The 27,885-nt window shown below is 45.0% G+C and overlaps 1 protein-coding gene across 2 annotated transcripts in view; it reads right to left on the bottom strand.

Annotated features, from left to right (window-relative positions):
* The window catches only part of STIM2 (stromal interaction molecule 2), a 74,596-nt gene extending 47,170 nt beyond the window's left edge, over positions 1–27,426 (bottom strand). The window contains exons 1-2 of one of the 2 annotated variants that reach the window (XM_069977495.1): positions 27,085–27,426; positions 5,386–5,516 (exon numbers count right to left, since the gene is read on the bottom strand). In XM_069977495.1, the coding sequence (XP_069833596.1) occupies positions 5,386–5,516; positions 27,085–27,307 (354 nt within the window). In that variant the 5' untranslated portion in view covers positions 27,308–27,426. The remainder of the gene's footprint in view (positions 1–5,385; positions 5,517–27,084) is intronic. The other variant, XM_069977496.1, reaches the window with a different exon arrangement.
* Positions 27,427–27,885: the final 459 nt, after the last annotated feature.

Below are 27,885 nucleotides of genomic sequence, written 5' to 3'. Positions count from 1 at the left end.
TCATCATACCACTACACCCCCCATCATCCTCTTGTTCCATCATCATCATACCACTACACCCCATCATCCTCTTGTTCCATCATCATCACCATACCACTACACCCCCCATCATCCTCTTGTTCCATCATCATCACCATACCACTACACCCCCCATCATCCTCTTGTTCCATCATCATCACCATACCACTACACCCCCCATCATCCTCTTGTTCCATCATCATACCACTACACCCCCATCATGCCCTTTAAAACTAAAAAATCTTTACTCACCTGAATGGTTCCTCTAGTCTTCTTGTCACGCGCGCTGGCGGGCTTACCGCGGCTGGGGGGGGCGCGGCTTCCAGCAGAAGGGGCTGAGCTTCGCAGGACCTGTTTTTTTGCCCTCAAGATGCTCCCAGCCCCGCAAGTCAGCCGGGGGCCGTCCCAGCCTGCCTCTTGTGATCGCAGGCAAAACATTGCTTGCGGTCACAAGAGGGAGTGGGATGGGAGCAGTACAGTGGCAAGGGGGGGCCTCGCGGGCCCCCCCTTGGTAGCGGCCCCATGATAACAGCTGGTGGCGCCGCCTGAGGCAGACGACTCAGGTCGCCTCATCATTGCGGCGCCACTGACTGTAGATTAGTAAATACCCCTTTAAAGCAAAAGAAACATTACTTTTCAGATGTCAACAGACTTCATAACCGCATCAGCAATATATGGACGTTTCTATTTTTACAGCGGACTCTTTTAGCCAGGGAAACTTTACATACAGGTCAGTATTTGCACAGGTGGATTTCATTATGCACTTTATTTGTACTTTATTTGCATAAGCAAAAATATAACATGTGTTCCAGATAGAAGGGAGCAATAAGCAACAGAGTCACGTCAAGAATTACACTTAAAGAGAAACCCTTCAAAAAGGATGCATATACACCGTACTGCTGACTCTTCAGCCTGACTTTATTAGCAATGACTATTCTCTTTAGGCTGGCTTCACACGACCTTAAATGTCTGCAAAAACGTCAAAAAAACAACACTCTGGCGGTTATGAAAGCAAAAACACCATCTGTCAGATGTTAGCTGTAGGTCAATGGTATCTTATGAAATGCCATACATGCGTGGCCTTTTTTGTCTCTGTGGAAATTTATCCAAAACGCAGCATGTTTAGGCTTTGGCATTTTCCTAAAACCAAAAACGCCAAAAAAAAAAAAAAAAAAAAAAAAAAAAAAAGGGGGCAAAATAATCTTTGGCAGTTTTTGGTGTATTACACCTCACCTCCATTCACTTCAAGTCACCCATAGGAGCCAGATACAGAAAGCTAAATGCCAAGCATGGTCTACACACAGTCACCAGAATGCAAGCAAATGGTTACAGCAGCCTGTGTTCATCCTATAGCAAGGAGGCATAGGATGCTTGGAAATACGCCAACGGTACCAGAGAAGGATAGAAAGAAAGCAATGATCTGTGTTTCCTCAATAACCCCTTTAAAGCCCATACAATGATGCTATCTCTCACTAATCCTGTTCAACCATGTTCTGGGTTAACAATCAGTGAGGTCCGACTGACTGGATGGGAGATTACAAATATATAATCAAAAAGAGGGACAAATTAATGTATCAGAGGAAGCTGGACCTGGCATGAAGAGTCCAATACCACTACAGCACCCCTACAGGAGAAGTGAAGTATTACATTGCAATTGAATAGTCAGTTGATTACAGTTTGCACAGAGTCCTTCACAGTTTATAGCCACTCTACTCTTAAAGGAATTACCCAGGATTAGAAAAGACACAGCTACTTTCTTGCTAAAAACAGCACCACCCCTGTCCTCAGGTTGTGAGCAGTATTAAAATTCAATGGAACGGAGCTGCAAAACGACACCCAAACTGAGATCTTGAAAAAAGTGGCCATATTTTCCCAAAAGCTGCATTAGACGGCCCAGCATGTGTGGTAAGAGAACTGATCTGCTAGATCGGCGCCGGTTTACCGAGCCTATTACATGGCTTATATCAAGCAGGCAAAGCTGCATGGATATACAGTGAGTCCAAGAAGTATTTGATCCCTTGCTGATTTTCTTTGTTTGCCCACTAATAAAGACACTATCCTTCAGCACTTTTAATGGTAGATATATTCTAACATGGAGAGACAGAATATCAAGAAAAAAATCCAGAATATAATTTTAAAGAATATATTTTAATTAATTTGTATTTCAATAAGGAAAATAAGTATTTGATCCCTCTTGCCAAACACACTTAATACTTAGTGGCAAAGCCTTTGTTTGCAAGCACAGCGGTGAGACGTTTGTTGTAGTTAACCACAAGTTTAGCACACACACCAGGGGGAATTTTGGCCCACTTTTCTTTGCAGATTCTCTCTAAATCATGAAGGTTGGTGGGCTGTCGCTTGGCAACTCTGACCTTCAGCTCCCTCCATAGATTTTCGATCGGATTGAGGTCTGGCGACTGGCTGGGCCACTCCATGACCTTAATGTGATTTTTCTTGAGCCAATCCTTTGTTGCCTTTGCTGTATGTTTAGGGTCGTTATCATGTTGGAAGACCCAACCACGGCCCATTTTCAGAACCCTGGCAGAGGTGAGGAGGTTGTCCCTCAGGATTGTGCGGTACATGGCTCCATCCATCTTCCCAGTGATGTGGTGAAGTAGCCCTGTACCCTTGGCAGAGAAACAACCCCAAAACATTATGCTTCCACCTCCATGCTTGACGGTGGGCACAGTGTTCTTGGGGTCATAGGCAGCATTTTTCTTCCTCCACACATGGCGGGTGGAGTTGAGGCCAAAAAGTTCAATTTTGGTCTCATCTGACCACAAAACCTTCTCCCAATAACTTGGTTCATCTTTCAAATGATCATTGGCATACTTGAGGCGCGCCTCCACATGTGCTCTCTTCAGCAGGGGTACCTTTCGGGCACTGCAGGATGTGAACCCATTGGTGCGCAAAGTGTTGCCAATTGTTTCCTTGCAAACTGTGGTCCCAGCTGCCTTCAGGTCATTTGCTAACTCCTGCCGAGTGGTTGCAGGACGATTTCTGACTGTTCTCAGCATCATTGCCACCCCACAAGGCGAAATCTTCTTTGGAGCACCGGGCCGAGGTCTGTTGATTGTCATGTTATACTCTTTAAACTTTCTGATAATTGCACCAATAGTTGTTACTTTCACATCCAACACCTTACTAATCTTTTTGTAGCCCATTCCAGCTTTGTGAAGGTCAACAATTCTGACTCTGAGGTCCTGTGACAGCTCTTTGGTTTTACCCATGTTGGAGACTTGAAATCTGTGTGATCTGTCTGATTCTGTGGACAGTTGTTTTTCACACAAGTGATTAGTGAGAACAGGTGGCTTCAGGTCAGGTAACAAGTTGATTGGGAGTGTCTAACTGGTCTGTAAAAGCCAGAACTGCTAATGAATACTAAGGGATCAAATACTTATTTCACTCCATGAAATACAAATCAATTAATATATATTCCTTAGATTTATTTTCTGGATTTTCTTTTTAATATTCTGTCTCTCCATGTAAGAATACATCTACCATTAAAAGTATAGAATGATCATGTCTTTATTAGTGGGCAAACAAAGAAAATCAGCAAGGGATCAAATACTTCTTGGACTCACTGTAGCTAGTGACGGCCGTGCTGCCCTTGCTTTCGTCCACCGCCGGCTGCACATCTGCTATTACACAGAGCGATGTGCGGCCGGTGACTGCTAATCGTTGTCTTACAACATGTTTAGAAGCCATCAGACAGGCGAACATTTGCTTATCAGCTGATTGTGAGGGGGTCCCGATTCGGCACCTTGTAGGATATCAATATACCCTCATAGGATATAGAAAAATGACATTTTTCTCACCGTCTCTGCAGACACCTCCCAGCTGTATTACCATGCAGCATACAGATCAGCCTGATATCATCCGATTTTAATACGGTCAGGTGACCACAATTAACGATAATCCTTTTCCTCGATCAGCTTAGAAAGCTTCTGTCATCCCAAAAATCTCACAAGTTACAGCTCATATTAGTTCCCCCCATTTACACTATCATGTGGTGTTGACATTCAAGGTAACTATTCTTCTCTTCCCAGAATTTCCGTAGTGGGGCGGTGGGGGGAGGATCGACCGTGTATCTATTTTATTAACAAATGCTTCATGCACCTTTAATATTAAACTGCATAACCCGAGCATTTAAATCCATAAGCTCATTTGCGAGGCTTAAGCACAAACATATTGTAGACTTGGCAGCCCGCGCCGCAGTAATCTGAAAAGAATTTTCATTTTACCTGTCACTGCCTGCAGAGAGCTGCTTACATCAACACATTGTGTGTGCTCCGCAAGCAGCCCGGACCCCCGCACCCCCTGCTGAAAGCCATTTCTAGAAGTTAACGTTGCTTCCATTTTGGCACACCCACATGTAATAAGCTTGTGGTATAAAACTAATATCACAGGAAAAAGGAAAAATTGCATTGTTTTAATAGATTGTAGAGAAAAGAAAAAACTATGTTTTTTTAAGCGCACTTGGCACATTATCCACGTCCTATGCATGTGAACAGGGTCTCAGCAATTACATTTACAGACAGTGGGACATTTCCAAGACATGTTTGGTTTTAATCCGGCAATAGTAGAACCTTGCACCCCAAACATTTTATAGGACATTATATATTTTTATTTATATTTATATTTATTTATTTTTATTTTTAAACTATTAAGATTACATGGGGGGGAAAAAATATCTGGACTTCTTGTGGTCTGAAAACTGACAGCACAGATACATACATACATCTGTGCTGTCAGTTTTAAGGGTTGCACAAACAATGTAGGGATAGTTTGTGCAATCCAGGGGCTCAATTTCTCGTGCCATGTAAGGGTGTTTGCAGCCCCCGTGGCCGAGAAATCTTTCATTCTAGAAAGAAGTGATTAAATTACCTGCAGCGCCTCCACAGAGGAAGTGAAGCATTTTAGTGTCCATGTCAATGATTGGACTGAAGGCATGGACATATCCTTCAAAGCACAAGACATTCTTTGTAGCAGCTCTTATTTTAATAACAGGATTTTTCCATTGTAACAGCCTTGCAAGCTAAATAGGACTTTCTGCAATTCTGTAGACCACTCGCTTCAGCAGTGCTATGGGCACAGAGTGATGATACTCTTCAAAAGGCGTTATCCAGGGGACCCGGATGGTGTCACAGGGGGAATTTTTATAATACAAGAATAAACCTGCATCCACCACACCATACCGTCTGACATCTACCCATTTTAGCACAACAGCCAGAAACTATTAGAATTAGATTTTGGCTAGCTAAACAGCAAACACTAAGTTAATGTAACCAGAGATGTGTTCCTATGCAATAACATCTCAATACAATACAGTAGCGGATTAGTAAAGTAGCTGCTAGGACGGCTCACCTCAACGCTTTCCTCAACTTCAATGCCACCATCATTATCATCATCCATTTGTTTATGAATTGTTCTGATGGCTTCCAAGCTGGAGCGGTCCTCTTCTGTAAGACATGGTGGACTCAGGGAAATCAATGGATCTGTGCGGAGAACATGAGAAAGAGGAAGGATGATTATTGGAGCAAAGCTAAAATTGTAATAACAGCAATAAGAATAATAAGAATAACAACCAACAACAACAAATACAAATCTGAATAATACATTATTTTTATTATTGTTATTTTTATTATTATTAGTGAGAAACACATACTTATTAACAAAAATCAGGAGGAGAAAAGGTTTTCACATTCAGTGAGCCTGGGCCAGTAAAGTTTTACATGTCTAGTTACATACAATGGCAAATCAGTCAGAAGTCCCTTTCATGCTGGGAAATACAGTCATCCAGACACGCAACAAAGAACTAAATGATCCAGAAACTTCTCCTGTTACTGCCAACCAGCAAAAAGTTAATGCAGATACATGAGGGTGAAGGGACAACATCACCTTAGCTCACCTTCTCCATAACTAAATGATATTAATAGCGAACACTGGGGAATGAATCAAAATGAATCAAAGCTTTTCTCTCCAAGAAGAGTCGAGAAACCGGATGAGAGACCGGGGTGAATGTGGTGGGGGCCACAGTAAGGTCTTATTCCTACGTCCCGCAAAGTTGTCCGTGATTACGGATCAGCAGTCTTGGATCAACTTCCTGCCCATTCATTTCTGTTATTCTCTTCCACTTTCACAGTCTATGGGATCCGTGATTTTCAAACATGGATCAAATCTGAGCAAACCTGAGCAAACCAGTGAATATTTTTTTTAACCAGTTCAACAATTTTACAGATAATCCATTTTTCATGGAGTAAAAATAGCAGACCTATATGCGGATTTGTGTGAATAAGGCCTAGTGTTTGGAGGATTCCAAACGATCACATGTACACGCCTTTAAAGCAACTCTGTACCCACAATCTGACCCCCCCCCCCCAAACCGCTTGTACCTTCGGATAGCTGCTTTCAATCCAAGATCTGTCCTGGGGTCCGTTCGGCAGGTGATGCAGTTATTGTGCTAAAAAAACAACTTTTAAAACTTGGGAGTATCTGTGCTCTAACTTTGCACCACCCCTCTGTCCCTCCTCCTCACACTCTTCCATCATTAGGAATGCCACTGGAACATTTTCTCCATGCTGAACATTACACAGGTCCTTAACGATCCAGCCCATGTGCCGGGCTGCCACAGGTGGGGAATAGGAGGCAATCTGCCTGGAGCATTCCTAATGATGAGGAGGGCGGGGAGGAGGGACAGAGGTTGTGCCAGCCTAATGCATACACAATCTAAGCCTCGGCCATTGGACACAGGGCTGCCAGTTTAAAAGTTGTTTTTTAGGACAATAACTGCATCACCTGCCAAACGGACCCCAGGACAGATCTTGGATTAAAAGCAGCTATCCGAAGGAACAAGTGGTTTGGAGGGTCAGATTGTGGGTACAGAGTCGCTTTAAAAGGAACTGTCCATTTTCTTTACATACCTAGGGAATGCTAGGTTAATACAAGGGTTTAGTGAAGAAAAAAAATCAAGATCGTATCCCAACCTGCATTACATGGACAAACTATTGATTTCAATGTGCATTGTGCCATACGTAATCTTGCCTGTGGTGGCGCTCCAGGAAAACAAAGCTCTACCAGAGGTCCTGCAGGACCATGAATGTTTCTCAGCCTGATCACACTCGGCCCAGTGATCAGTGGGACCCAAGTGTCAACTTTGCAGCCCTCCAGCTTTAGAAAAACTACAATTCTCATAATTCCTGGAAAGCCAAAGTTAAAGCCCCAGAACCAAAAAAACACAGAAACCTGCACCCCAAGTGTGTGTCCAGGAGCCAATGCACTTCTGCCAAAAGGTCATCGGAAACAAATGTCCGATTATATAATAACATCAGGCTGGCTCCCGGGGCGACAGGTGTCTGCTTTCCCAGCACATTAGCAGCTAGGTACATTAGGTGAGGGATTCACATTATCTTATCGGTTCTCGCCAGGATTCGGCTTTTTCCAGCCGGTGTTACGAAACACAAAAACATTGGATTAAGTGTCACAAGCAACGAAAGGGATTCTTCTACACAGCAAGAAAGTATAAGGAATAGAAAATCATAGGGCTGGGTCTCTGGCACCAGATGACCATAAGTCGCACATGACTGCCAATGAAACAGGTAAAATGGGGGATATAAACCTACAGGCATAATGGGAATTGTAGTTTTGCAATTACACTATAAATGTGTACTGATGCACAGAGGACGGCCTAAAGACACAGCATTCAATAGACAGGTCACCTAAGGACCTATAGAAGGAAGTTTGTTGATATGGTATTACCAATAGTCTCTATGCCTTTCTATGTTGGAAGAGAGAAGCATCATCAAGTTGGATTTCAAAGTGCCTGATCCTTTCCTTCTCAAGAAAGATAGGAGGAGTCCAGAAGGGACCCAGGTATCTGGCAGCAGCTTGCATCCTTCTCACTCAGGACACATGCAGGCTCACCTGTGCTACACACGTGTATGAAGAGGTCAATATATCCGACAGCTATGTCAACTGTATGGTAAGCTTAAAAGGGGTTGTCCAGCCATTGCTTGCTCCACTTAGCTCCATTGCTCCCGTGCCATCACCCGCATTGTACCACTCTGGTCCCTGGTGTGCGCCCGCTTTCAGGGTTCTGGAACATGACGTCCCAGGCCTGCTCAGCATTCATTAGCTGTGACAGTGCCCTGCCTCTGCCAATAAATGGCTAAGTGGGCCTGCAACATCAGGTCTCAGAACCCCAGAAGTGGCCACATACCAGGGACTGAGAGGTAAGTGTGTATTTGTTTTACACCCAGCCCCTGCACAGGGGGGGGAAGAAAAAAAAAAAAGAAAAAAAAAGGAGGTCCTGGCTGGACAATCCCTTTTAAAAGGGTTCACCATAAAAATAAAACATATTGGCCACTTCTCTTCTGCTTCTTCATTCAGCTTAATAGGACTGGTGGTACCAATAGTCAAGTAATGCACTAGCCTATCTTTTGTACATAGGCCGCACATGTCCAACCAGCACTCCAAACCCCTGAGGGGTGGACACAGGGGCCTGGAACTTGTGATTGGCAGGGGTCACAGCAGCTGCATAGAGGGAGAGCTAATTGTTGGTAAACCCATTTAAACACTATGTGGTAACTGAGTGTATTTTCTAACTAATTCTGCACGTCCCTAATAAATGTCTAACCCCATGAAGAGCCGAGACACGAGCGCCGCTGACACATTAACCGCAACAATTACATGTAAAAGCATTCCCTCGCCGCCTCATCCCGCACATAATGAACACATTATTCTGCCTAATGAAACACAGAGCTGAAACAACACACTGTTCCAGTGCCAAGCGGCAGAGGTCTCCCGAGCCATGAAAGGAAATACAGCCATGTCCAATCTGCTTGGTAAAAAATGGAAGACTGTATTAAATTCATTGTGCGGCCAGAATGGGGAAAAAAAAAAAAAAAAGTCCTAATAAAAGCACATCCTTACCTTTATCTATAAAGGGGATTGGTATCGAAAACTAAAAAAAAGGGTCTTGTGTGCAAATCCTTACTGGGGATCACAGAATAAGCGTCTTGGGGATGGACCACTGGCTGACACCCTCTCAGCATGTACCATCAGTAAAGGAGTGATCTTCTACTATTTGCCGAGAAGCATTGATGTTTTTTATTACAGCCCGATTATCTGTCTTTCCTAGAAAGGTGTGCTCCTAAAAACCGTCCTCTGTAAAAAGGCCATCAATCACCCGATGAACGAGAAAACTCTCCTTTGGCGGCTGATCGGATCTTTAGCTAAGACTAAAAATCATTGTTTTAGGCTGCATATCACCCCATGTAAAATGGTGGCCAACAAAAATGAATAAGGGCCACATGACTGATCCAGCAATCATTCATGCAAACCAGTCTGCATGATAAATGGAGCTACAAACAGTACCTGTGCATGACACCAATAACCCACTGAAATCAATGAGAACCCTGTAATGCTTTGTTCCCCCTGTGGAGGCGCTGCAGGCAATCTGAACACATAACTGTATATGTCGGCCTTTCTTACTTGTACTCTGCAGATTTGAGCAGATGCCTCATCACAAGCAGGTGCACCTACCACCATGCCCGGAAGACAAGAAGCCAGACACAAGTGAAGACAGGAACGTGCTCCATTACATTGAAGGGCACAGGACAGATGCCTGGCAGGTGTTCCCACGTGCACAGCTTATATACAAGGCATTTCCTTGGCAGGGAGCGGATTTCTTAATAAGATACTTCTGAGAACACTGAAGAACGTCCTGTTCTCACCCAGAAAGTTCCTGAACACTGAACCTCTGAAACCCCTTCATCTGTGCCGAGTGTAGAACAACAAATAAAATCTTGTCATTCTTACAAAGATCTATGGTATGAGCACTACCTTCAAGGTCACCGGACAATGACTTCATACCACTGAGCACATGAGACACCATGGGAAGTGACCAGATTTTCTTATAAAGCAAAGAATGGGGAATAAACATCTGATCGGTGATGGTCCAAGTGCTGGGTCCTGGTGCAGAGGTCCACTGTCCCCCAAGCATACATGCTACCACTCCATTATAAATAGTGTGGTCCCCAGCTGTCAGACTCCCACCAGATACTTATCCCCTATCCCATGAAGAGAGGATTTACTCTTAACTAGAGATCAGCGAACCGGGTTCAGGTTCGAGTCCATCCGAAACAAGAGCGTTCGGCATTTGATCAGCGGTGGCTGCTGAAGTTGGATAAAGCCCTAGAGCTATGTGGAAAACATGGATATAGTCATTGGCTGTATCCATGTTTCCAGACAACCTTAGAGCTTTATCAAAGTTCAGCAGCCCCCGCTAATCAAGTGTCGAACGATCGGGTTCGGATGGACTCGAACCCGAACCCGGTTCGCTCATCTCTACTCTTAACCCTTCAACTCCCTAAGAGACTACATAAAAATGGGGTGTCTAAGCTTGACAGCTCTAAACAGCATTGACTATACAGGTCGGGTCACTTTGGGACTTCTGTACTTGTGAGCAGCTGGTACTGTTATAGGATACAATGTGTAATCTACATGGCAGGGGCCGCTCAGGGGCATTTAATGTAAAATGTTCTTATTTTGGAAGAGAATGTCAGACGCTGAACAGCAACAGTCTACAAATCAGTCACCGACCAGATACTTATACAGCGGCTACTCACCGCTAAGAAGCATCCAGCAGCAGAGTATTACTGATTTATATACTTGGTTACTATACATACTACTATTATGCTGATATATATACACTCCCTCCACAGTCAGTAACAGTGAGAAGACATTCTGGGAAATCACAGTGATCCCATTCTCTTCTCCACTTCTTTCCTGACGGTCATCATGACCCGGTAATAAGCCAAATAGTCAGCAGAGACTCATCTGGTTTATAAGGTTTGAGCCCTACGGACATCCCTAGGGGGCCATGTATGCAGAATCTTATAGAAGAGCATCAAGCAATTTATATATTGTTATCTGCATGGTGAAAGACAACATTGGCTACTGGTCTCAGCATCTGCTGGGACTATCAGCGTACATTGTCGTGTGAGGGATGTACGTGCTTCTATAATACATAAACACATTATATAGAGAGCTATAGCTTCCTGTTTACTTAGATTGCCTTAAATAATAAAGGAAGTCTGTGGTGAGAAAATCTGGGCCGCAAGGTTAGACAGAAGGTTACTATGAGATCAATGGAAACACGTACGAGACATTACATGGGGAGAAATAGGCAACACTCACAAAATTCATGCTGCTTATGGACTCCAAGTTAGCCATAGGCACTAGGTGTGCTGCCATATGGTGCCCTGGGAGGTACAATTTCATTTTTGCTATATAGTATTTTTCACACTTATTAGCGTAAGCTGCCTTTTCAACACTTTTCCATGCAAATAAGTGACTTGTTTACATGAAAAATAATTAAAAACACATGTAGACTATGCAAAGAAAAAATATATAGTCCTCTAAGTCACAGCAGCCCTATGTGATATGGTAAAGAAACATAACTAACATTAAAAAAAATTCTAATTTAATTATAATATATAAAGTATCTGAAATTTCTGCTCCACACTGAGAAGGGGCAACTACCCCGAAACAACTGTCTGTATTGTTTACATGATCATTATATGCAATTTTATATATTATAATTATATTAAATGATTTTATTATGTTTCTTTACCATATCACAAAGGGCTGCTGTGACTCAGCGGACCATATAGTTTTTCTTTGCATTTCTTGGTATACTATGCCACTATAGGTAGGGGCAGACCCCAAAGTTTAACCTCTTTCTAGAATATACATGCAGACTATGGCACACATTTTCAGTGAAAAACTAGAGTAGTCATTGTACTAGAAATTGGGCTTTGATAGTGATACTTAGCAAAGTATTAGGATTCTTGATACAAAAATGATTGCCAAAATAAAAATGCCTTTAGTGTGGGGCACAGTGCTCGGACCAGGAAATCTACTAACAGTAAGGCTGGGTTCACACTGCATTTTGGCAGTTTGTTTTTTTCATCCGTTTTTTTGCAAAAAACAGATGAAAAACAGATTGCAAAAAACGGATGCATTTGTGTGCATCCGTTTTGATCCGTTTTTCCATTTACTTCCATTATAAAAAAAAAAAAAAAAAAAAAAAGATCAAAACGGATTCGTTTTTTTTTTGGACGGACACAAAAACGTGGCTGACACTTTTTTTGTCCGTTAAAAAACACATATCCGTTAAATGGATTGCAAAAACGCAGTGTGAACCCACCCTGCATATACCAACCCTGGCTTACCGTTTTGTAAGTAGAGCCAGAAACTCCTGTCTCCTAGTCTACTACTGTATGAAGCTTCTGTGGCAGTCTACACTGTGTAAGTGACCAGCGATATGTACTCACACACACACTGCATAGCACATGAACTCTTTGGTGCTAGCTACAGCTCTATGAAATTGTGGTAGTAAACCTTTTGCCCCTACATAGTATTGAAATCATATTTAAAAGGATAACACTAGTGCACAGAAAAAAAAATTAAACATCCAAAACCTTGTTTTTATACCTGCCATGATTGCAGAGGGCCTCTCCGCCTGAAACTGCACCGTTCTGGGACCCCGCTGTGTGCTGTTCTGCATTTTCAAATCTCCTCTACTTCCTGGTTTTGACAGCATAGTACACACTGCAGAGTTACTACAAGTCCCAGAGTCCCTTTCACCTCCTGTTCCGCCCACTATTTCAAACCTCCCACCCCTATATTAATTCTACCTCCCCTACTACCCACCCACACTACACGCCCCTCTCTTTCTTTAGTTACACCCCAAAACAAACACAGGCACATTCTTTATTTCCTGTGGCGGCACACAGACACTTTCACTTTGCAACGTAAAGAGAATACACTGCAAAGTGAAACCTTTAAAAATGCCGCCCCTGGTAAGCTGACAGCCAGTCATAGCCTTTCCATAGCCCCAAACACACCCTCCAGTGCACAATAATGGTAAATATATACTGTACTGAATTGAATGAGAAGGAAAAGACTTCTTGTGCACAAGCACACCAGAAACCTTTTTACTGGCTGGAGGAGATCAGATGGCCAGTAGTTGCTTTAGCCAATCCAGACTGAGCAAGATACGTCATCTGTCTACGCGGAGAGGGGGGCCGGACACAAATAAAGACAGGCAGCAGTGAGGCGGGCCCATCTCCAGTTACGCTACCTGGGGGGGGGGGGGGGGTATTTGTCCTTTAACAATGCAGATGCATGCTGGGAGTTGCAGTTTTGCAACACTTGGAAATAACTGCTGCTATAGAGATGTGCCTGCAAATAATACAAGTACCAGCGACCGGGATGTGAGCAAAACCAAATATGTTTCCTGCAGTTTAAATCCCAGCTCCCAGCAAATGGTGGAGAAGACAATCTGTGGCCGATGCGTCCAAAATCCTCTAATCCTTAACTTAAGACAAGAATATATAAAGCATACCCGGTCCATCCCATTCATTCTCATTTATTAGGTCTCACAGCCTTGAAGTCCTTCCGGGGGACAGAATAGAGGATGCCCCTTTCTGTTTTTGGATCCATCACAGTACATGCGTTGCTGAAGGAGGATGTGCTGGAGGAGGTGGAGGATAGACAAATTGCTATAATTATGCTGTCCAGGAAAACGCTGATTGACTGAAGACAGAAATTGACACAGTCTTCTCCAGATGAGATTAGAGGAGGTTATCCTAAGAGATTTCACTTGTTCGAGTGTCAATCAAATCAGTGTTCTGCATGTGCTGTGTACCCGGTGGTCTTGACCAAATAAGAACCGCAATTTCCCATCTATTATCAGGTTTATTTACCAGACTAATATTGGAGGTGACGAGCCGTGACTGTAATGACTGAATTAGAGGTTATGTATCGCCTGTCCAGGGCTGGTAACGCAGCTATTCTCACATTCAACCAATCTTCTAAGGCCAGCCACGACGGAAATTGTATTTTTGCAAGGATTCTTACTTACTGATCATTACAATGGGTGATCCCTGTTTCCCAAACTTGCTATAAGAGTAAAGAGAACTTGGGGCCATGCACGCTCAATGCACAGTCTAGTCCAGTCACATTGATTGCTGAAATACTCTCATGCCATGCATCTCTGGGGTAAACCACTGTATTAGTGATGTGTCATCTGAGGTTACAACGCACCTTGTGCACGAAGTAGCAAACAGTACAAGAGCAGATCACCTGAAGCAGTACTGAGAAGTGACTGTAAATGTACATAGGTACATAGGTGCAAAACGTTAACACATATCCAACATGTATTCTCTACAGTTACTGAAACAGGGAAAAAGGCAGAAAAAAAACAACAATATGAGGAGCAGCTTTAGCTTTTACCCACTGGAATAGGATATGAAACATTGTGAAACGTGCTGTGCCAATAGTGAGCGTTAATGGGACAAACAGATGGCATACATTCCCTCCCAGCGCTTACTCATCACAAGCCGTGCTGCACAGTATAACCAAACACACACACCATGGATCTAGTGCAAGACACCCTGGCCCAAACTACTCACATTAACCCCACTATATCTTTTACAATATCCTTTCAGAAAATTGTTCCCTCAGGTTGTCTCCTGGAGGGAGTCTCCTGAGCCGGTCGGGTCACGGAGACATCAGCGCCCAAAGCCCGGCGCGCGCGCTGACAGCAGAGTCAGATGCCCATAGAGAGTGAATGGGGAGTCCGATGCTCAGTCATTCCCTATGGGCATCGGACTCATCTCTCAGCGCGCGCCGGGCTTCGGGCGCTGATATCTCCATGACCTGACTGGCTCAGGAAGCGGGACCACGTGAGTATAGGGGGATCTAACAGGGGGTCGGGAGCTTGTCACCCCGGCACGGGGGGTGACAGGTCCTCTTTAAATGACCATCTTGGTGAGGCTTTTGTTAAGGGTCCATTCACACAGGAAGATTATCTGATAGATTATCTGCCAAAGATTTAAAGCCAAAGCCAGAAACAGACTATAAACAGAGATCAGGTCATAGAAACGTATACCTCAAGGAAAGCCTGAGATTTCTCCTCTTTTCAAATCCATTCCTGTTTTTGGCTTCAGATGTTTGGCAGATAATCTGTCAGATAATCTTCCTGTGTAAATGGACCCTTATGCTGGGTTTACATGGAACGATAATTCGCCCAATCGAACGATTAACGATTTTGAAGCAACAATTTGGTTTTTATAACGATCAGCGTTTAGATGGAGAAAAATCGTTAGAAGATTCGTAAGAAAAATCGTTATTGCGATTAAGATCGCTTAAGCCCATCTTTTGCATAGGGTGAATCTTTGAAAGACTGTTTACACGAAGCGATCTGCGAATTTTTAGCGAACGACGAACCACGATTTGAGAACATGTTGAAAGAGCAAAATGAATGATTTTTCGCTCGTCGCTTGTTCGTCTGCTGTGTTTACACGTAACGATTATCGCTCAAATGCGATCGTTATTGTGAAAATTCGAGCGATAATCGTTCTGTGTAAACGCAGCATTAGTCTTATGTATCTGTCATATAGTCACAGCAAATCAGCACAAAAACCTGTGTGGCTTTAGTTGTGGATTTGGTGTGAAAATGCAGTCTGAATTTCACTTTCTCCATTGATTTCAATGGGGATATCAGCGTTTAAAGGGTACTTGCCATTTAAAAAAACTATTGGTGTCTAAAGTTTTGATTGGTGGGTGTCTGGGTGCAGAGACCACACTAATAGCTAGAACCTTTGGGAAGAATACATTTAGCCAGCACTTGCTGTGGTTTTGCAGTGCAAATTTCCAAGCTGAAAATCTGCACCAAGTTTATCTAGTGTGTATATACCTTTACACATCAGAAATATTGGCATCCAATAGACCCCAATGGCTAACTATGCACCCAACAGAGCCCCTAGTGTAGGTGTGAGCACAGCTCCACAGGGAAGGTATCCGAGTACGACCTGGTAAATGGATCCGCACTCACAGAGGTGGCGGGTACAGACGTCTAGATGAAGGATACCTAGGTGTATACCCAATAAGTACAGAAACACTAAACTAAAGCAGAGAGCCTGATAGAGTAGTAACTACTGATGAAATATGAATAGGGGGCAGATCAAGAAAGTCACTCACCTTCTGGGGTTGTGTAATCCAGAGCCACAAAACCCAGAAGAGCATGTAACCTGGTGTGTGTCCCACACCTCCACAATCGTCCAGTGCTGCAGCACATACCTTTAAGAATCTTCTACAGAAATCATCTCTAAATTATAGGATTTCTATGGTCAATGGTGCTTGGAAAAGATGGTCACCCATATAAACATGTACAAAATAAAAATAAAAAAAACAATTCATGAAATAAAACAGATTTAAAAAGTTTTAGTGGTTTGAATGAGCAGAATAAATGTAAGTAACAAGTGTAAGCTGTGTATCTGTGTACGTTTGGTGTAAATGTAAGATTTCAGGGTTATCTCTGCTAACCTTAGTGAATATTTTGGGCTTCATCTGGCTCAGACGCTGTAAGCATGCACCGGCTTCTAGGAGTCAGCTGTCAAGTACAACAAATGGTGGGTCTACAGGAAGCGGAGGAAGGGAGGGGGCTGCCAGGACTGACGTTTAACTCTTCCTCCTCACCACCCTTGCTGCTCCATTCCAGGGTCACTCCTGTTAGGCTCCCATGACAATGAATGCCATGCTGGCAGCCAGGCAGTGCCCTCAGATGGCATCCTCACCATTTCTCTAAGAAATCAGGTAGCCAAGATCCGGGGGAACGGCCGCTGAGTGAATGGGACCTCAGTGTGTTTCTTGCACAACGGCCAGTGCAGAGGAAACACAGGACACACACTCTAAATAAAGACGGAGTGCTGACCGGGAGACAAAAACTAGTTTGTAAAGCTTTTCCTGATCGTATTTCCACCTAGTTCCGGTCTATTTCACACCCATGCACTTCCATAATGACAAATTCCCTAATGTGATGAAGATGGAAATGTTATAAGAGTTGGCTATACAGGAGAAGCACTGAGCTTTGTAGAAACCTGGTATTAGTAGTCATTTGGCCATACACAAGCCATAGCGAACAACTATATAAACTGATCCCTCCATCCACATGCACAACAGGCTCATAGGTCATGTGTTCTCAATGAAGAAAGGAGGGGTAAGACACCTATTGCAGTGGCTGACACCCCTAAGAACAAAAGATCAACAGGCCTATCCTAAAACCCAAAACCCATTCCCGCAATAGATGTCAGGAGGCCTTAAAGGGGTAGTGCTGTAAACAGTGTTTTGGTATGTATACTTTAACTTCCGGGGGAGGGCTGGGGGGGGGGGGGGCCAGACCGCTTAAAGGGGTTATCCAGTGCTACAAAAACATGGCCACTTTCCCCCTACTGTTGTCTCCAGTTTGGGTGGGGTTTTGAAACTCAGTTCCATTGAAGTAAATGGAGCTTAATTGCAACTGCACCTGAACTGGAGACAACAGTAGGGGGAAAAGTGGCCATGTTTTTGTAGCGCTCGATAACCACTTTAATCACACACATTACAAAGTTATATAACTTTGTAATGTGCGTTAATAAGCAGTCTGAATGAGACAAATACTCTGTAAGCTATTGTGACGGGATCAACATCCTAATGCTGGTTTTCCCTGCAGCAATGTGAAGGACCAAATGAAGACGACGCTCCCTTGTTTACATGGACTATTTTTTTTCTTAATAGAGTAAACTTAACTTAGGCAAATGTGAGAAAGCCAAGAACAGGAACAAGTCCCTAAAGACTTCCTGTCGTCAGTTCTCACCCATCTATTTTTAAGTCACCCACACAAATTGTGAGGTATACGTCAGCAACCCAGGAGTGGGATGGTGCTATACATCACAGTATACCCCACCAGACACACATTACTCTTGACCAACATAGTCTTAAGGTGACAATGTTTGTCCACTCTGTGAGGGCATGGGTCTACACCAGAGGTCTCAAACTCGCAACCCTCCAGCTGTTGCCAAACTACAATTCCCATCATACCTGGACAGCTAAAGCTTTGGCTGTCCAGGCATGATGGGAATTGTAGTTTGGCAACAGCTGGAGGGCCGCGAGTTTGAGACCCATAGTCTACACAATAACAGAACTGACAGGGGCAGATTGTATAGGGAACACTCACTTGTCCATCTATTCATTTACAGCAGGTACAACAAATTAGAAAATATTACCCTTAAAAACTAAAACTAGAAAATTATAAATGGGTCCAGGTGGCCTTCAGAAGGAAAAAATAAGCCATACACACCTGCCGCTGCTATTCCAACAATGCTTGGAGACTTGCTGGTTATCTTTCCTGGTGACATTTCCCCAGGCCTGAAATATGTTTCATGAAGTTTCATATGTTGCGATATCACCAAAAACCACAGATGTGGACGCTATCAGAACAGCAGCAACAGGGATCAAACATGTCCCCCCTCAAAGGAACAGAAACACACAGTCACCTGTTGGGGCACAGCACTGGTATACCCTTACAATAGTCTGGGATCAGATGAAGACACCATAGCACCATAGGCTGGACTAAGGCACAGTTTATAGCTTTTTCTTATCCTAGCAGTCGTGAAGGGAGGGTGACTACTGTCATACCCCCAATGACCATGCAGTCACCCTAGCATAAGACAGCATGGCACCTCAACTACTTTCCCATGTCATTGGGTTTGTCCACATGTACTCTCCTGCCTGGCCAGACACTGACCATGGAGAGATGGTGCTATTCCACACAATACAACCTATGCAGTATTCTCGCTACATATTGCATGGTCGCATTGGGAATTGTCATAGCCACCGAGCAACAGCATCTCTCCACACCCAATAGCAGATGGGTTAGGAGGGTATGCCTAGACAAGTCATGGTCTAATCCAGAACAAAAGGGAAGATCATCCATATCACAAAGAAAAAAAAAATACTTCTAGTTAGTACCACAGTCCCCTATCCGCCCCAATACATTCCACTCATCCAAGCTCCTCACACTTCATTCTGAGTTTTCCCAACATCCATAAGTGTTAGTGACATAGTCTGTAACTTTCCCATGACTTCTCACAAGTATTCTCCAAAGGCAGGCGATCTTCTGGCAAACTCCATGGCTCTAATCCTTCCTCCAGTTTGTAATTCTTGGAGAAGAACCAAGAGATCAATTGGGAAGACGACGACTATGGATTCTGCAGCGTCATTCTCTGGATTTATATAAGATGATAACCCTATAAGCCTGCCGCACCACCCTATAGTCTGATGCACCTTCTCAGCTGGGGTCTCTACTGATATAGGGGCTTCTGGTTAGCTGTAAATGACGTCTCACCATCGCACAGTGAATAGTTCTGCAACTTTCTCACAGACTTTGTTTTCAGGCTTTGTATTAACTGTCAGTGAACGGAAACATTCTTGTTTAGATCTACAGGCTGAAAACTGTCCTAGTCCTGGTCCCAGCACATCTCAAGTCCCAAATGTTCATAGGATTATATCACAGTGACGGAGGTCAAAAAAGGGCCCTTCTGGCCTCTGCTTGGCCAATACACTACACTATTCCAAACAGTGTCTAACAGGGCGGAAAAAAAAGAAAAATGTATGTTAAACATATATAGGCAATGGATACCACCAATGGACATCAACATATACAGAGCCTGAGAGTTTACTAGAATGACATACAGTCCTCAGCCACTGCCTTCTGGTTGCTACAACGTAACAATGAATGTATCGAAAGGCTTAGTGAATATCAGTATTAATATCACACAGGTGACTTGACACAACTGTATTTAATACAAAGCATAGATGAAAGCAGCAGAACATGATGCAGTGACCGTGGTTTATGTTGCATAAGTGGAAACCCCCTTGAAGCCATTGGTTGCTGCTTACATCACATGAAAACTATAGATAACAGGTTACAACATAACCGGTTATAGGGTCACATGCAGCTTATACAACTCACACTGAAGAGGTCAATACAGATCAATACAAGGTGACAGTTGTCATCTCTGGGAGAAGCAGCATTATTACATAGAGCCCCTGAAAGTGATACCAGGCATCAGAAAACATGAAGTCTCCCCCACCTTTGTGTCTATTCTGCTACATCTATCAGGCTCCAGACACTAAACGCTATCAGAAACACAAGCGTCGCCCTTCTTGTCACAGCTCCAAAGCTTCCTAAGACTTGGTGACTGAGAAGCAGGACATGGCCTTCCCTTCCTGCAGCAGTAACACTGTACAAAGGAAACAAGGAGCCACATCCAAGGGTATAGTGCAGCCACTATGAATAGTGCAGCTGGGTACTGCAAGTGTTAACTCCGATCAGCGCCAGTCATCGTGGCATTGTAGTTAAGCAGAGCGACATGTTGGGGTTTATTTTCTTTACTTTTAAGCAGAGTCATTAAAACTAGGACTAGAAACTACTGGCTATGGACATCTCCTGTAGTACAGGAATCCATATCGCGGACCTCCAGCTGCTGCAAAACTACAATTGCATATACAGGACTGTCACAGGGCTGCATTTATCTTTCCAAGGAAGTTTGAAAAAGAAAAAGCTGCACAGTGATTGGTTGATGACCAAACTTGAAGCTCCACAAATAGAAAACGCACAATCCCCAATCCCCAAAATAATTCTGTACAGGATGTAAGCCCGTATACAGCAGAATCCCTAATAACAATCCCTATAAATGAGGAGATGGTTATAGATCAAACCCTTCAACTGCGGAAGGAGAAAGGCCACAGCAAACTTCCTGCCCAGCTGAGACACTGAAGGCTTCTTCTCTCTTCCTCAATAAACATCCACTTCACGAGTCCCCAAAGACCCCACAGAGCCATGAGTACAGGGGCCGCATATACTGCAGTACAGGGCCCACTTGTATATATACTCCCCTCTCAATAAACATGTGACGGAAAGAGTCAAAACTTCAGTATAACATGCTGGGTGGGAGGTGGTACAGGAACACCACACAGTGAAAAGAAAAAAGTTTGTCAATTCAGAAAAGTATTAAATAGAACTTGTTGTGTGCGATGAGACTGAAGACTCTTCCGAGTGATCTGATGAGGGTTGTAGTCATCTCAATCTACCAAATGGTATTGATGGTCCAGTAGCACTCTGGGTAATCCATACTGGTTATTCCCGGATCAATGTTTGGGCCTCTTATGTACGCCGCTGCTGCTGCTGGAACCAGTGACATCAAAAAAATATTTTCCAAAAGAAAACAAAAACACCCATATCGATATAAGGAACCGTGGATCCAGAAGCCAATCTGGTGACTTCTATAGGGACCAAAAAAACTTTCAAAGAAGAAACAATCCAAATAAATAAGCGTCAGTCATAAAGGTCATAAAAGTAATGCCCCCCCCCATTACCCAAGAAGAGTGGTAGGATAAAGGTGTTATTACATTGTGTTCAGGTGGTAGCGGGTAGAAAGCTTCTGCCAAGAACACATGTATGACTGGTCAAGCTGAGCACGGACGTGTATAGGTGATCAGGAGAGATGACAATAGGATAGGACCTGCATAGAGGAGCGTAACAATGCAGAGCACTCCATGTTCTTCTTGCTAAAGCAACACTCACACAAGCCAAAGAGTTCATAAAAGGAAAAAAAGTGAAGTTTTCTCTTTATGTCGCCAGTGTGCATGCTTTATTATATCTGCTACGCAGGGTGGATTTGTTTTAAATCAAACTGATTTAAATCACGATTTAAATCACGATTTAAATCACTAGTCAGGAAGGCTTGATTTAAATCAGTGATTTAAATCAAAGTTTCTACCTAAACTAGTTCTTGCTACTTTAACATGCAAGTAGATGAAGATTTTTAGAATCACTTTTTATATTACTTTTTTCTCCCCAGTTTAATGGGTTAATCATTCATATTTGGACACCACTCTTCTGTTGTACTTAGGAAGGAGAAAAATAATCCTGAACTTAATAACAATTTAAATGGATTTATTCAACTGAAACAATAACAACATTACAGCATACGTTATTTGCTTAAACAAACATCCATGTTAACTAATGTAGGCTAAACAAAAAAAAAAAAATAGTCCAAACAATCAGAAACATATTGTCTAACTTCTTGGACTTGGTACTGAAGGGGTTGATTCTGTATTCATAGGTTTGTAGAACAATAGGATTAAGGTCTTTTTCTCAACTCTGTTCATGTTGTAACATTTGAGAACATATACATACAGCCTTTATTCTACTGAGTTAAACAACTCCGCTTTATCTCATGATGGAAGAACCTTTGGATGGTAAAATATTTTCCTCAAAAAGCAGTTTATTGAAAAAAATCCGATTTAAATCAAAAAAATCCGATTTAAATCAAAAAAATCCGATTTTTTTGATTTTTTTAAAAAAATCATTGATTTTTATCCACCCTGCTGCTACGTGGATAAGCCCTAACACCGACTTTTTATATTGCTGCACTGTGCTGTAATAAAACTAAACCAACACTGCTACATCAGCTCCACCCTTAGCATGGGGAATAAATGCAGAGATCAGTTAAAAAGACGGCACAGGCGGCCTATGTGACTCACACACAACGTGTAGGCAAAAAAAGCTACTTACATATCTGTGTAGGAAATCTGTATAAGAGGCAATCCTATAAAGAACCACCCAACCAGACAGCTGGGATATCGTTACTTACTTACTACAAGTATTATATACTTAATAGGTAACTGCTCAAATGAAACTTCTACCAAGCCTTACTTTTGGCCTTTATTGTAGCCCAGAGCTGTATTTACAATTCTGCCGGTTGTAACTGGTAACAGCACTATAGACTAGACAGGCAAATCACCAGAGGCTGATGTCAGACTATTGGATTTCAATGATGGTTTTGCTCTTTGATATGCTATGGATCTGTACACAGAAGAGCCCCATTCAATAAGGTTAATACACCTGCAATGCGTTTGACCCAAAAAACATCAAATTCACACACACCCAAAAAAAAAAGGGCATAAAATACACTAAAACACAGTCCAATAGTGTGTAAAGGGGGGGGGGGGGCTCTCTAAACTCTCAAGCAGAAGTCAGGAAAGAAAAGGACCAAACATGTTTAACTATACGACCTTTTGGTTCTCCTGGAGATAAGCCACCACCACTAGGGAAGTCTGAAAGAGACCTTCTCCTAAATTCATAGCATATCCTGCTGAGCGTGCATGGTCATTGAGGGAGAGGCAGCTGTACTTTCAGCTGACAGCTATCCAAGACGCACAGCCAGTGTTAGGGCTCTATTCCACCGAACGATTATCGTTAAATTAATCAAATCTGAACGATAATCGTTCGGTTGAAATGCAGTTAACGATTAACGACCGAATGAGGAATTGTTGATCGCTATATAAGACCTGGACCTATTTTTATCGTTGCTCGTTCGCAAATCGTTCGCATTGAATAAGACGTCGTTTGCCGTAGATACGAACGCAATAGTGAAGAAATACGGAAAAAGAAACAATTGCAATTACGATCATAAGTAACGATTATCGTTCCATGGAAAGGAGTGAACGTTTTCAGGTCTTTCGCAATAGCGGTGGTTTGAGATCGTTAACGATTATGCGAATGATAATCGTCCGGTGGAATAGGGCCCTTAGATAACTGGCAGCCATTTTTCTCCCCAGCATACGCATGCTCGGGTTAGGTAGGTGTGCATGTGTAGAAAAAGGGAAACGTGGCAGTATATTCTCCATGTGAATTAAAGGATTGGCCTTCAGGGCCTTGTATTATAATATTCGCTTACAATCATTCAGCTAAATGCAAATACCCAGGCTATCCTTGATCCAACACTGAATGTTGTGTGACTTGAAGAATTGGAAATGCAGCTCTGGAGTATTATACGAATGCGTGTGCAGATCATTTCTATAGGTTAGCTGGTATTGAAAGGTGAACATTGTTTTTTTGGCAGCAGCTTTTATGTAGGGAACGATAGGGCTGAAAAAGCTAGAAACCAGAAAGACGAGGTATTACGATCTCCCATTGTATAGGAGAGAAGCCGGTTCTGTCTAGGAAGCTGAATATCAGCCACTTTCCCCATAGACGGTGTGCACAGACTCAGCACTTTCCCTGTGAAACCTTATCCTCTGCCTGTGTCTCCCGCCGCTTCCTCATTCCTCCAGGAGGATGCTGACAATTACAGCGCAGATGACAAAGGGCTTGCCTCACAAGAAGGAATCCTGCAGACAGGGACCCCCTCCGATGGCAGGAATATCCCCTCCCCATCATATGCTGAGTGTAATCCCCGCTCTGCCAGGCCTGGAGCAGGCAGCGCTGAATACCGCAATGCTGCTAGACTCCTGGATGCAGGCTGACATAGCAGAGCCCCTACAGACGGGCTACACAACATGCAGCAGATAGAGCCACCGCAACATTCAATCATGAGGAGAAAATACACAATCCTTCTAGATAGAAGAGGCTGGGAGAGCAGGGCTGCAACACAGCTCAAGTGCTCCCCAGTGGGAACAGGAGACCCCCAATACACCCCGAGGAGTAAACCCGATTTGTACAGGAGAGGCCATAATGCCACATAATTATATGGGTGGCAAGAACTGATTCACTGCCAGCTGAGGAGATTGGTACATATAGGAGGGTGGTGACAATGTGGGGGGCAGATAACCTGTGGGGGACATCCTGGGTAGGTGGGGTCAGGGAGTCATTCTAGATTATGGATGGGGTCAAATACCCTCAGAGTAGGGGGTGAGATACCCTCAGGCGTCACATCGAGGTCCTGTGTATGTGAGATCAGATACCCCATCTAACTTAAGTAAGGTGCCCAAACAGGGTACTGTCTGTGGGCCCAGATTTAGGCCATGTGTATATGGGATAGTTAGATACCCTCAGGTATCTAATCCATGGTTAGTATATGGTAGATTCTCAAGTTCTGCTGTGCTTGTTGAGGTTAAGCCCCTTGAAGAGCCGTGTAGGATGTATAAAGATGGAGGTAAGATACTGCAGCTAGACTGGCCACCTGAGGGGAAGTGGGGTCTGATGCCCTCAGGTGCCCCATGTATGTGGGGTCAGAAACACAGACAGGGACCCCATATACCTTCAGGTGGCCTCTCTAGCTCCAGTATGTGATACCCTTTATAGGTCTGTGTGTTCTCTGTGGGCTTGGATACCCTCAGGGGCCCTAGCTAGGTCTAGTATGTGGGCTTGGATACCCTCAGGGGCCCTAGCTAGGTCTAGTATGTGGGCTTGGATACCCTCAGGGGCCCTAGCTAGGTCTAGTATGTGGGCTTGGATACCCTCATAAGGCCCTATGTGCATTATGTTGAGTCCGTCGCCCTCAGGTGCCCCAATCTAGGTGTAATGGTGCGTTTATACAGAGAGATTTATCCGTCAGATTTTTTAAGCCAAAGCCAGGAATGGATTTAAAAAGAGAAGAAATCTCAGTCTTTCCTTTATGATCTGTTCTCCGTTTATAGTCCATTCCTGGCTTTGGCTTAAAAAACTTGTCAGATAATCTGTCTGTGTATACACACCATAAGTCTGTGTACTCAATGTGGGCTCGGATACCCTGAGGTGCCCAAGGTCCTAGTATGTGGTCTCAGATGCTCTGTGGGCTTAGATACCCTCTGGTGGCCCCTCAACCCCTGGCATCTAGGATGTGGGATCAGATGCCATCACACTTATACCATGACTATACAGGTGCGGCAGTGCCATCAGGAGGCCATTTTTGTCTGCATTCCATCTGTTCCAAAAAAAAAAAAAAAAAAAAAACTCACCCCTGACATCTTCCCTTGGGACAAGATAGGCAGATTTACCACCATCTCCACCCCGGACACATGGACCAGCGCTGCCACCATCCAAGGCACATGGACCAGCGCCGCCACCACCACCATACCAGGCACATGGACCAGCGCCGCCACCACCACCATACCAGGCACATGGACCAGCACCACCACCACCACCATACCAGTCACATGGACCAGCGCCACCACCACCATACCAGGCACATGGACCAGTTACACCACCACCATACCAGGCACATGGACGACCACCACCACCATCCCGGGCACATGGACCAGCACCACCACCATCATCCTGGGATCATAGACCAGCGCCACCACCATCCCAGGCACGCGGACCGCCACCATCCCGGGCACATGGACCGCCACCATCATCCTGGGATCACAGACCAGCACCACCACCATCCCGAGCACATGGACTGCCACCATCATCCTGGGATCACAGACCAGCACCACCACCATCCCGAGCACATGGACCGCCGCCACCATCCCGGGCACATGGACCACCACCATCCAGGGCGCATGGACCTCCACCACCACCATCCCGAGCGCATGGACCTCCACCACCACCATCCCGGGCGCATGGACCACCACCATCATCCCGGGCGCATGGACCACCACCATCATCCTGGGATCACAAACATGGACCACCACCATCCTGGGATCACAAACATGGACCACCACCATCCTGGGATCACAAACATGGACCACCACCATCCTGGGATCACAAACATGGACCACCACCATCCTGGGATCACAAACATGGACCACCACCATCCTGGGATCACAAACATGGACCACCACCATCCTGGGCACATGGACCACCACCATCCTGGGCACATGGACCACCACCATCCTGGGCACATGGACCACCACCATCCTGGGCACATGGACCACCACCATCCTGGGCACATGGACCACCACCATCCTGGGCACATGGACCACCACCATCCTGGGCACATGGACCACCACCATCCTGGGCACATGGACCACCACCATCCTGGGCACATGGACCACCACCATCCTGGGCACATGGACCACCACCATCCTGGGCACATGGACCACCACCATCCTGGGCACATGGACCACCACCATCCTGGGCACATGGACCACCACCATCCTGGGCACATGGACCACCACCATCCTGGGCACATGGACCACCACCATCCTGGGCACATGGACCACCACCATCCTGGGCACGACCTTATGACCTAGAGTCTATGGTGACCTATAACCCCAGCACTGGCAGACCCCACCATCCCCATCTCTCCGGTCCGCCAGGCCCACCACATACAGGGACCCCCCAGATTAGGGGGTCTATGGTTCCATCTATGGCTGGCAGGCCCCACAGGTCCCGGGATGCCTGCAGGTCAGGGGGCAGGGCCAGGCTGTCACCCCCGGGCACACACTGTACACATCCCCGCTTACCTGCCAGCAGCTCCGGGGTATCCCGCCTCCTCCGCGCCCCGTCCGCCTCACACAGCGTGCACACCGAGGCCGGGGGAAGCAGCAGCAGGACGGCGATGAGCAGAGCCAGGCACACACCGGGAAACTGCCTCCAACCCCCGGGCGCCCCGCGCTTCCTCCTCCTGCCTGCCGCATCCCAGCTCCTCATGACTGCAGCCCGTGTAGCCACCGCCGCTTGGGTCATCACATCTCGGGCACCGGCAACTCCGCTCTCACCCGTCACACACACTCACACCCGCCGCCGCCACCGCGCTCGTACACCCGGCTTTCCCACACGAACGCGCCCACACACACGTCAGCACGAGGGGCGGAGACACCGCAGTGGGTGGGCGGGGCGAGGAGAAGCAGCAATAGCATCGAGTGACTAGAAGTAGGAGGAGCCAAGGCGAGATACTGACTGCTTGGCTGAAGGGAGTTGGAGGAGCTAAAGGATAGGGGCGTGGTTACGGAGAGACCGTGGCGCCGTCTGGGGGCGGAGCTAAAGTGTTATAGGCCGGCGGGCTGGTCGGACGGCTCAGTCATGTCTCCGGGCAAGGCAGGGGGAGGTCAGGGTGGGCTCAGCTGCTGCGGGTCAGTAATAGGATGCGGAGGAGGGTGATGGGCGGCGTGACCTAGGCACACGGTGATTGGGGAGGGCTCGGCTCTCTACCCGGACTCAACTTCTCAAACTGACACTACTCATGGTGTGTTTACACGGAGATTTATCCGACAGAGGTTTGAAGCCAAAGCCAGGAACAGACTTCTAACCAGGGAACAGGTCAT

Source organism: Dendropsophus ebraccatus, chromosome 7 (assembly GCF_027789765.1).
Source record: "Dendropsophus ebraccatus isolate aDenEbr1 chromosome 7, aDenEbr1.pat, whole genome shotgun sequence".
NCBI classification, from domain to species: Eukaryota; Metazoa; Chordata; class Amphibia; order Anura; family Hylidae; genus Dendropsophus; species Dendropsophus ebraccatus.
The sequence above is the reverse complement of the archived record's forward strand: the minus strand, read 5'-3'. Positions and strand labels throughout refer to the sequence as shown.